The sequence below is a fragment of the Hippocampus guttulatus genome, chromosome 20, assembly GCF_054856545.1.
Source record: "Hippocampus guttulatus isolate MCC_2025c chromosome 20, RoL_Hgut_1.0, whole genome shotgun sequence".
NCBI classification, from domain to species: domain Eukaryota; kingdom Metazoa; phylum Chordata; class Actinopteri; order Syngnathiformes; family Syngnathidae; genus Hippocampus; species Hippocampus guttulatus.
Genome location: NC_141280.1, coordinates 372137 through 382893, shown reverse-complemented (window position 1 = coordinate 382893; position 10757 = coordinate 372137). Strand labels below are relative to the sequence as shown.

The 10757-nt window shown below is 42.8% G+C and overlaps 2 protein-coding genes across 4 annotated transcripts; one reads left to right on the top strand and one right to left on the bottom strand.

The window, feature by feature from the left end:
• The first annotated feature begins 374 nt into the window (after positions 1-374).
• lbr (lamin B receptor) lies at positions 375-9338 on the top strand. 3 transcript variants are annotated; one of them, XM_086099657.1, is made up of 14 exons: positions 375-509; positions 3195-3365; positions 3868-4080; positions 4225-4308; positions 4599-4758; positions 5531-5727; positions 5854-5908; positions 6098-6292; positions 6373-6476; positions 6827-6952; positions 7075-7243; positions 7336-7416; positions 7498-7620; positions 8107-9338. In XM_086099657.1, exons 2-14 carry the CDS (start codon positions 3201-3203, stop codon positions 8265-8267), a joined length of 1833 nt encoding a protein of 610 aa, XP_085955783.1. In that variant the 5' UTR covers positions 375-509; positions 3195-3200; the 3' UTR covers positions 8268-9338. The 3 variants fall into 3 exon arrangements, with proteins under 3 accessions (XP_085955783.1, XP_085955780.1, XP_085955782.1); XM_086099654.1 differs by having other exon boundaries at positions 4222-4308; XM_086099656.1 differs by lacking the exon at positions 375-509 and adding an exon at positions 558-710 and having other exon boundaries at positions 4222-4308.
• Positions 9339-9538: 200 nt separating this feature from the next.
• On the bottom strand, positions 9539-10672 carry slirp (SRA stem-loop interacting RNA binding protein). Its single transcript, XM_086100433.1, has 4 exons — positions 10542-10672; positions 10308-10366; positions 10100-10207; positions 9539-9794 (listed from the first exon to the last, which is right to left on the bottom strand). The coding sequence occupies exons 1-4, from the start codon at positions 10606-10608 to the stop codon at positions 9729-9731; spliced, it is 300 nt and encodes a 99-aa protein (XP_085956559.1). The 5' UTR covers positions 10609-10672; the 3' UTR covers positions 9539-9728.
• Positions 10673-10757: the final 85 nt, after the last annotated feature.

The following is a 10757-nucleotide window of genomic DNA, read 5'->3' as shown; positions in this document are numbered from 1 at the left end:
TGTAAGGCGATCAAAATGCGGTGGAAACGCTTGAACCGCCTTACAACCGGTGGCGTGACAAAGCGAGCCCACACACGTTTTCATTTATAGACATTTCAAAATTGCTGCATTATCTAAATTCTTGTTCTAAGTTGTTTTTGAAGCCCCAGCGAGTCCATTTGACACACACCATGAAACTCCCAGTACAGTACATTGTTCCTTAAGTGTAGTGTATTTATTTGCCTATCTGGCTGGGCTCGCGCGTCCCAACGCGGTTAAAATCTCGTGACAACCAATGAGATCACGCAGAACAGTTTGAAATGTTGCGGAGCTGGCCAATCGGCCGCCTTCGCGCTTCCCCGGTCACCAGTGGCTTTTGTCGAGAGGGAGGGAGATACACGCCTACGTCAGACGTTCGTGGACTTGCAATTTCAAATATTAAGATTGATTTTTTTTTTGAGGTCGTAACTTTGTTGCGGGAAGTTTTTTTTAACCCGTTTTCTCCTTATTAGGATTTATCGAAGCGAGTGGTAAGTGCATCCCTCTCTCGCACACGTTTGTAATGCGAATGATCAAACCGCTTCCGTTTCTCTTCTCGGGGACTTGATTGGCATTAGCTGTAGCTAGCTCGGAACTAAGGCTAGATCTGAGGTATCGTGACTCCGACTAATTCCTGACTTAGCCCTACTTGTTCTACCGATGCGGGGAACACAACCATAGCTTCATATACGGTATGTGTTTATATATATATCCCCCAAATTCACACTTCTGTTTGATATATTTCATGGCGCTATTCGGTTCTGTTCACGATTATCGTTGCGTTGTTGCAACCTTTTAACGTCACAAACGACTAGGGGTAACGTTCATGGTTGAAATTCAGGAATTAGACATCGACTATGAACTTACGAGAAGTAAGACGTGCTAATTCAGATGACTACATGTCGTATTTGTTTTGTTTTGCTCCACACGTTGTGAGGTGTCTTTGTTCCCCACTGCAGTGGGTTCTTGGCCGAACGATTCGTGTGCGACGGTGTGCGTTTCGTCAACACAATTTGAATCCATGACGTTTTCCCTCCCTTCTGTCGGTGGAGCGGGACGACGTTCAACCTAACGTAAAAGAAGCAGTTATCGCGCGCGTGTGTGTGTGTGTGTGTGTACATTGTACTTACCATGAATTAAACTTTCAGACGCCCTATTATTTATCTCACGTACATTTTTTTTTACCATTTATTACAACTCTTTGTGGAGTTTTATCCCCTGTAAGACTTTTCATGTTTTGACTCATTTTGTCTTTTTGACCTTCAGGAGGAATATATAGACACTTTATGTGTGCGTGTATACACAACATATACGCGTATATATCTCTCTCTATATATAAACACACATATGTATGTATATCTATTTAGAACAAATAGTCACCAAATTATCACCTCATCTCTACAGAAATAAAACATGAGTATCCCATAGTCATTATTTAATTTAATTATTTTGTAAAATTTCTTAGATGTGATGGGATTCATTACATACAAGATGTTTGACGGTTGTTCAATTTGGTAACAGTTACATTTCCCAAAATGAAGTCATGATTAAACGAATCACTTAACACGGTAATGATATATATTAGCAAATCAAATAGATGCCCATCCATTTTCTAATTCGCTTATTCTCACATGGGTGAATCAAATAGATATTACAAAAAGAGCTCAAGCACTTAAAAGACAAAAGGAGTTGTTCTTGGTACGGGTGCTATGATCAGATCTGTGGTGAGACTTTTTTCCAGTCTGATTCACATGCTGCATCCCCCCCCCCCCCTCCCCCTCCAAACACACACGCACACGCTGGCCTCTGAGCCATTTGATGGGAAACTAACTTCCCATATGCACCAGGCCACGTCGCAGGAACTAATTTTGCGTGTGTCCTGTCCTTCTCTGAATTTTAAGGTTTTTTTATTTTTAATTGTTTTTTTACATGTTTGTTTTTGCCTGCCTGACTGCAGTAATCCCGGTGCGCCAACTTGCCAGTGAGTAAGAAGTCAGCTTTGCTTTTTGGTGGTGAAAGTGGTTTATAACTGCGACCCATTTGATTTAGCTTGAATTATTTGGTGAACCTTTTTGGGGAAGATTTCTCGTCCTTAGTGCTTTGACCTCTACATGGGTTACTTTAATGATAAAACACATTGTTTGGTTTCCTCTGAAAATAATTGAAACAAAAGTCATACGTTTCAGGTCAAACTTTTCATTAGCGATGATTCATTAGGAAAAGAGTCATTTGTGAAACATATTTGGTGGCCCGAGCTAAAACTCTATTGTCTTCACACTCGCTGGCATAATGGACAGTGGCAGTGAAAGCGTTTGTTTGACAAAGTGGATGGTGGTCCTTCCTCAAATGACACATGGCTCTAGTTAAACCGAGCAGGGACTGACCTGTCAGCAGTTCTGCCTTGGTGTTGTTTTTCCACACGCTGAGCCTCTCTGGTCACTGATGATGGATAATGCTGACCTTGCCGGGCCAACCTTATTGTAGCCCACGGCATGTACTATAGCGGGATTCTACCATTCTAAATTGGTTGCCGCTGGAGATTAGGAGTCCCGGCGATACGCTGAGCAGGTGCAGTTCCCTTGTTTACAGTTTGGTATACGAGGTCTAATAATCCGAGGAATTTTGTCACACAATCTGATGGAAAAACAAACACCCCACTGTTGAAGAATTGGTCTAACAATACAGTAAACCACCAATAGATACAGTCGGACCTCGTTTCAACGTACCCCGTTTACAACTCGACCGATCCTATAACGTTCACATTTCACTGTCCCAATTTCACGTCATTCATTTTCCTTTTGCTTACAACGAACACCGTAATCATGCAAACTTCATTATAGCGACCAGATTTTTCCCACAAAATAGTGAAACGGCCTTCGTTACAACGAACCGTGGGAAGGTAATTGCCGCTGGGACCTTGCTGACGAACAAAATGTATAGCGCGGGATTCCCCTCCGTTGATGAGAAATGTTACAGATTGACCGGCTACGTACATTGTTGTGCTTCTGGGGGCACGACGCACATAGTCTGTGAAGACCATGACTTTTACTTTGCGCTTGCTTGAAATACAAATGACTGCTTCCCGCATTTTTATTTTTATTTTTCAAGCATTGCCCCCTTTCTTACTCTGCTGTTATTTTCCCATCCTTTGTCTTTCATATTTCCTCTTGGAGTAGAAGACAATGCCGAGCGTGAAGTACCACAAAGGGGACATGGTGATGGGCCGCTGGCCTGGCAGCAACCTGTACTACGAAGTGAAGGTTTTGGGTTTCGAAGCCAAAAGTCAACTCTACACGGTCATCTACAAGGATGGAACTGAGCTTGAGCTGAAGGAGCAGGACATCAAGGTAGCAGCGGAGCTTACAGTGGATTTAAAATATCGACACACATCTTTTTGCTATGCGTTTTTTTGGGGGGGAGGGGGGTGATACAAAAAATGGGAGACCGAGATAAATCATTTCAAAAGATTTTCCACCATTTATCCGACCCGTATCATGTTTAACTCACACCGTTACGTGCACCTGTGTACGAAAATAGAGGCCCAAGTGTTTTTAATGAAGAAAAATCGCACTGTCCTGTAACATAATATTTAAACGGAATAAAATAGACTCTCTTCACAACAGCTACTGTCAAAATGGGTGCCTTTAAGGGGTGTGGCCCAGTGAGTGACATCTGGTGCTTGGGTCAGTTGAATGGACCAGTTACCACGCATTTAATTCAGTTTGTACGTACGGTGCTCGCTTGTGTTTTTGCATTTGTGTGTGTTTCTCGTTTCATTTGTGTCATCAACAACAACAACAAAAAAAAATCGGTATTTCATTTCAACACATTTTCAACTATCGCTTCCAGAATTCTTATGGTTTCCAGCTGCGGTCCCACTCTCGCTCTCGTTCCCGATCACCGGGCCGCCGGCGCAGCCGCTCCCGGTCCCCGGGGAGATCCACGCACCGTTTTACCTCACGCGTGGCGGCGGCTGCCGCTGCAGCAGTAACGGAGACCGTGCCATCGTCACGCGAGGATGCAAAGTTGCAGGAAATGGTTGAAGTCCGACTCAGTCCTCTGGTAAGAGGCCTAGCTGCCTTATTCCTCCTTTGACTAAAGGAGTCACGTTTCCATTTGTCCACATTTGTCTGTATTTTTTTGGGTTGTTTTTTTTTTGGGTCCCTGTCCATCTCCCAATACGCTTCATCCGTTGTTTGACAGCAGCAGCCCGTAATGGCTGCCGAGAGCAATCGCAACAGTAAGCACGAAAACAAAGAAGAAAATAACACTGCAAACAAAGTAAATGAGGTGAGTTCAATTTGATCACAGAAGCAGTGTTTTTGACACTTTAATGATGATGATCATGTTGTGCTCTGTTACGTTTGGTTGCCGTTCTCAGGAATGTGAATGTTTTGCCATTCATGCGACGTCTGGATTGTATCTCTGCGATTAAACGGGTTTATGGTGTTGCAGAAAACCAACTTTATGTACAGCACGCATGCGCAACGTTGAACTCATCAGAAGACAGTTTCCCCACCATTCAGGGCAGCGTTCCGATTATTCCTGATAAAATAAAACCTGGCTTTTGTCTTGACAAGTCTGAGGCAAAGATGGAGACAGAGAAGAACCAGAGTCGCTATAATCTGCGCCGCAGGAAGCACGATAGCGAGACCAAACCACACCGCCTGGAGGATACCAACGAGGTCACGAGTACCGCTGCGACGGTCTCCACCCAGCTTGACTTTGGGGGCAAGATTGGTAGGTTCCTGGATGCAGCTGAGATTTTTGTTTGCATTTTGCATTTTTTTAAAACATATACTCACTGTAACCCCTTCAGGCAAAATTCAAGTTTCACTGCTGTAATTTGTGTTGCAAAACACAGAGAGAACCACATCACCCCCAGTAGAGTGAAGGGGGCGCGCATAAACACACCTGCAGGGGTACACTGGAAAAACTAAATCGGTAGCACTTACAAAGTCCTGAAAAACCCAAAAAGTCAAAGTAACAACAAAACGCACCACTATGAGAAACACAACAATGTGACGGCAACGACGATCCGACAGCAAGTGGTCGGCGAGGCAGTCCTGACGTAGTCCATCGAGGATAACGATGAACGGGTGCGGCGCTGGAGGAGACGCCCTCCGACCCCACCTACTCGGAGACGCAAAAACAAACACAACAAGACAGCTACTGCTTTCGTCAGGTTAAGTTACAATTTCTAGTTGTATTATGGTCATGGGGTTTCCGCAAATTGTCGCCTCCACTCTCGTCCATGCTGGACCTCAATGTCCTTTAAACCAGTGCTTCTTCAAGTGCAGCGCAAGTACCACAAGTGCGCAAAAGACTCGCTGAAATAAATGTGTAAATCAACTCAACTTGATCCGTTTGAACGAGAGCATGTGCCATCAAATCGCATTTGAAAATGATTCCCAAATCATTGTTAGGGTATTCACAATTGGCATTTGTAGACATGCCGATATGACATCCAACTTTGAGCTTTTCTGAACTTGTTGCTTGTCTCATCTTTCAGGGGCGTACTTCTGGTTGCTCTTCCTACCATCCTGGGTTCTTTTTGTGATTCTTCAAGTCAACTTGGCGGACCCCAGCTTAGTCAACTTCCCACCCCCTTTACCACCCCTGGAGACTTTTTGGGATGCTCGGGCCCTGGGCTTGGTCATCCTGTGGATCTTATTTCAGGTCCTCCTCTACATCCTGCCTGTGGGAAAGGTTAGGAAACGGTTGTGAACTACATACAATCACCAAATCTGTCCGTGAAGCCGTTCTATGTTGTGCGCCTTAAATGATTCTCGCTTCGGCAGTGAGCGAAGCTATTAATTCTCCCCCTCTTTGCAGCTGAGCGAGGGCATGCCACTGAGGTCCGGGGAGAGGCTGACGTACAGAACCAATGGTAAGCTTCGGGGGTGGGGGGGTGTCTTGTGGTAGCTTTGAACTCTCACTCTCGGCACATCTGCGGAAGAGCTGACAGAGTGACTATTTAGCCTAATGCAAGCTAGCGTGCCATCTCAAAGTATTTGTGGCGAAAGGAGTGCATGTTAAGGTCCCGTGTCATCCCTAATCGCCGCTTTCTTTTGATCAGGTTTCTTTGCCATTGCGATGAGTGCCGCGGTTGTAGCCGCAGCCGTCCACCAGGGGATTGACCTCACGTACATCCACGGCCACTTCTTACAACTTGCTGTAGCTGCCTTCCTCACCTCTGTTCTGCTCAGTGTCTACCTGTACATACGTTCCCGCTACGCTCCGCCGGACCAGCGTGCGCTTGGGGGAAGCTCTGGTAACGCCAAGATGAAGAAAAACGTATGCCTCATTATGCCCTGTCTGCTTTATGAATTCATTTTCTTCATCTATTTCCAGGCAATATGGTGTATGACTTCTTCAAGGGACATGAGCTCAATCCCCGCATTAAAAGTTTTGATTTGAAATTCTTCTGTGAGATGCGTCCGGGACTAATCGGCTGGGTGAGTGGACATGAAAGGCAAGCCCAAGCCATTTAGTAGGTTTGGTGCACGTGCAACAAATGAAATAGTCTCATGTGAAATTTGCCTGTGGTAGACTTTTCATTGTTTCCGTTGGCGCTACTTTAAATTCAACTCGGAAGTGTATTCATAAAGCACTTTAACACAACCACCGCTGCATACAAAATGCTGTATGCTGAATTGATGTGGAATTATTTGGATGTTTGAAGGCAAATTTAATGAACTGGATTTTTGGGTCTAACGTTAATCGTCTTTGGATTACGGTGACATGATGGCAAGATTGAGTCCGTCCCTGACAACTTGTGTGTAATGACCCCGGATCTGTTTTTCAGTGCTTGATCAACTTTGCGTTTGCGCTGGCAGAGATGGAGCAGCAAGGTTTGGACACGCCGTCCTATGCCATGATTCTCGTGAATGCCTTCCAGCTGCTCTATGTAGTCGACGGCCTCTGGAATGAGGTACGCAGAAAACTCGTTGGCGGAACCTCAATGATTTGATTTTCCTATACCTTTTAGAAACCGACAAGACTTCATCAAGTTCGGACATTGATCATGTTAGCTGAATGCATATTTTATTTCAGGAAGCCATCTTGACCACCATGGACTTGATGCATGATGGCTTTGGCTTCATGTTGGCCTTTGGAGACCTGGTGTGGGTGCCTTTTACCTATACCCTGCAGGCCTATTATTTGGTTAGCCACCCAAATGAGCTGAGCCTCGCGGCCGTCGCTGCCATCGTCTTGCTCAAATGTGAGAAGAGAGCGCAACTCGCTAAGTTCGTCAGTTTAGTGTTGCGCGAATGCCAGTAATCGCATTTCCTCCATTGCCCGTCTCCCGTTCAGTGATCGGCTTCTACATCTTCAGAACGTCCAACTCTGAGAAAAATGCCTTCAGGAGAAACCCATCAGACCCCAAACTCTCACGTAAGTGTTGGATCTTCTATTGGATCTTCTAACATTCATTGTTATTACGATGTGCTATTTTCCTTTTTTTTTTTTAAACAGATCTGAGGACTATTCCCACAGCAACAGGAAAGAGTTTGCTGGTGTCTGGTTGGTGGGGTGTCGTCCGTCACCCTAACTACTTAGGAGACCTCATCATGGCTCTGGCCTGGTCAATACCGTGCGGTAAGTCACTTTTCACAGATGCTGCTGATTTCCAAATTGTATTTGTTTATTTCCCGTCCAAAAACAATCTATATATATATTTCTTCCTTTATATTTTTGTGCGTTTTGCTTGATTGTCAAAGTGAATTAACAATACTAGTCAAAGCACCAGAGTAGCAAGATCGCGAAACCAAACTTTTAACAAAACAAATTCCTGAGTTCCAGCTCCAATTACAAGTAAGGATGTATAATTATCGTCATCATGACTATGATCCTATTCCGTTCCCACTCTGTAATAAAAATAACCAAATAAAATTCGTGTTTCATTCGACAGCAATATATACACGTTAATAATTAATTCATACACCCAACAATAATAGATACACGGTTACCGGGGACTATACGATTGATATGCTCTGGAAACCCCCTTGTTAAAATATCCGACTTTTCAAATCTATAATGCTGAGACCACACTCGGTGATTGTAAGACGACATTTTGTTGTGTAGGCTTTAGTCACTTGCTGCCATGGTACTACATGATCTACTTCATCATTCTGCTGGTGCACCGAAACTCTCGGGACATGAGCGATTGTAGGAGGAAGTACGGCTCTGCCTGGGACGAATACTGCCGAACGGTCCGCTACCGGATAATCCCCCGTGTCTACTGAGTGGACTGATGCCGGATGCTTTTTGAGCCAGGTGACTTTGTTTTTTGGGGTCATGACCTGCGTTAGCATTTCAAAAGAAAAAATGGAAACTTTTTTTCCCCCTCCGTTCAGTACGTTTCAAGAAAGCTTTTACAACACGGACTTTTATTGACCTCATCAACTATTTGCAAAAGAATGAGGAAGAAAATGTCATCTTTTGCAATGTGATGCAAAAATGATGCCTCTGCAAAGAAAGTCTTGGTAGGATGTCTATTTTTGTATATATACATTTGTTTTTATACTTGAGGTAAGACAAAACCACTCATGTTGTTAGATTTTTAGCTCCAATTGAGATTTTTCTTGTGTGTTTTTTGTCACGAATTCTGTTCGACGGATGGGATCGAAATAGGATGTATTAAGCAAGATCAATTTGTATTTTTCTCAGGACCCACAAGTAGCTTTCCTGTATGGTCTCGAATTTTGTATAGACGTTTGACTTGAGAGTTGTTTTTAATTACAAAATGGATTTAATAGGATATAAAACCTCGTGTTGATTTGCTCAGTGTTGGGGAAGTGCGGGGGGGGACAACCAAAGAGATAATTATCATGCTGACTTAATTTAATATTTTCCGTCACTTTTTTCTCTTTTTGTGGCTTATCAGTTTAGTGCTTTGGAAGATAACCCCTCAACATCTCTGTTTCTGCTATGTCAGCTTTCACGCCATGTCATTCGTGACACTGATCACTTGTCGGCATGGATTGCATCGCCCATGTTTACACACTCAGTATTTGCAGCATTTGATCATGACGGAAGTAGCAATGTTTGAACTCGAAGGACTTGTAAATATTGTATTCTTCATGGAGGAGACAAAACGTGAGTCATTTTTCTTTAGCGCTATTCAATGTTTTTTGGTTTGTTTTTGTAATGAGATATGGGCGATTGTAATTTTGTTTACAGATAGATCTGCCACATTTTATCAGCGTATTTCAAACAAATGCATTTATGTTTGGAAGTTAAAAAAAATACAATACCTCCGCAACCCAGTAAACTGGTTAAATTATCTGTATACATGTTTCAGCCCAAATAAAAAAAAAAAAAGACAGAATTTGGCTTTACTTTCTTCCTTTTAGTTCTTTGATATTCACGATGAACACCCTTAAGCTTGCATTTGCTTTTCAATGGTGACTTCTTCATGACGCACATCACAGTATTTTCCCACCCTCCGCTAGGCATAAGCATTTAAAAAAAATCATTTTGGGGAGGAATGAACATAAAATGACAGTCACCAAACTGGGCTTGAATTACTTTTTTTAATTGACGTACATTGGAAACAAGAAATGCAGTAAATTGTATTGACATGACAGAAAGAACTAAAAACTATTCAGAGATACTCGGGCCCACAAAGAATCAGTATAACACATAGATGTTAACACACACACAAAACAACTTTTCCAGACGATCACGGGGACACGAAAGGTGCTTCACTCATTTTCATTTTTGTTTGATTTCCGTCCAGAAAATGGCCGCTGGTTCTTCTGAACCTGAAGCTGAAAACATAAAAGTCCATGACACCTTTAAAATATCTTTTGAAGAAAACATTTTTTTATACATAGGTTTGAAGTCATATTGATCCTTTCGATAATAAACAGTCTGTTTTCTGCAGTTTGTGAAATCAAATGTGCAGATTTTGGAGCATTCTGGATTTTGTTCAAGCTCGGATATTATGAATATTAAAACCATTAGGGTTTCATATTGGGATGCAAACTACACGGATCCTCTTGATTAAAAGATATCTTTATATTCGTCGGCATAAACAGCAGACAATGTAGATTCAAGCCATCGGGACTCTAACCTTAACTCCCTCCAGTAAGTGTGGCTCTTTTTGCAGTGCGTTGTTCAGTCCCTCCTCCGTGCTGAAACCCACCCAACAGAATCCTCTGTGGAAGCCAGTTTCTTTATCCTGTTACGAAGCAGACAGGAGATCATGTCGAACAAAGAAATGAATAAGATCGGCCGAAGAAGAGATGTTCCACAGTTGACTCGTCTATGGGGTTACTTACAAATGGTAGAAGACACCTTTTAACTTGTCCAAATTGTCCAAAGTACTCCCTCATCTCCTCTGAAAGACAAGTCAACGCATCCAGCACAGAAGGATGAGCAATGGTAGCTAGTAGAGGTGACTGCTTAATAGACAAAGGGCGTAAACGCATAAAACATTCAGTGAACGGACATACGCTTGTAACTGGCACATAAAATGAACGCTGTATTTAAAATGAAAATTAAAAACAACTCACTGCCAGCAACTGTCCATGGAACTTTTGATACAAACACCTCAAACACTTTTCTCGACGACGTCGCCATGTTCCGACCTGAATTGAAACTTTGACCTCGGAAGCAATGTGAAACTTCCGGTTCCTATTTTGCCTAGATTTTATTTTCGTTTTTTACAAATGTACTGTACATATTTAATTAACTCAAGCATCAAGACTATTTACTATTTTATCGTTGTT

Bases quoted from the DNA above. Each gene is read 5' to 3' on its own strand.
- lbr (XM_086099654.1), top strand. From the start codon at position 3,201: ATGCCGAGCGTGAAGTACCACAAAGGGGACATGGTGATGGGCCGCTGG. The intron at 5,909-6,097 runs GTAAGCTTCGGG...TCTTTTGATCAG, and splicing joins GCTGACGTACAGAACCAATG to GTTTCTTTGCCATTGCGATG. The intron at 7,244-7,335 runs GTGAGAAGAGAG...TCTCCCGTTCAG, and splicing joins TGCCATCGTCTTGCTCAAAT to TGATCGGCTTCTACATCTTC.
- slirp (XM_086100433.1), bottom strand. From the start codon at position 10,608: ATGGCGACGTCGTCGAGAAAAGTGTTTGAGGTGTTTGTATCAAAAGTT. The intron at 10,367-10,541 runs GTGAGTTGTTTT...CTTGTCTTTCAG, and splicing joins TCCATGGACAGTTGCTGGCA to AGGAGATGAGGGAGTACTTT. The intron at 10,208-10,307 runs GTAAGTAACCCC...GCTTCGTAACAG, and splicing joins AAAGGTGTCTTCTACCATTT to GATAAAGAAACTGGCTTCCA.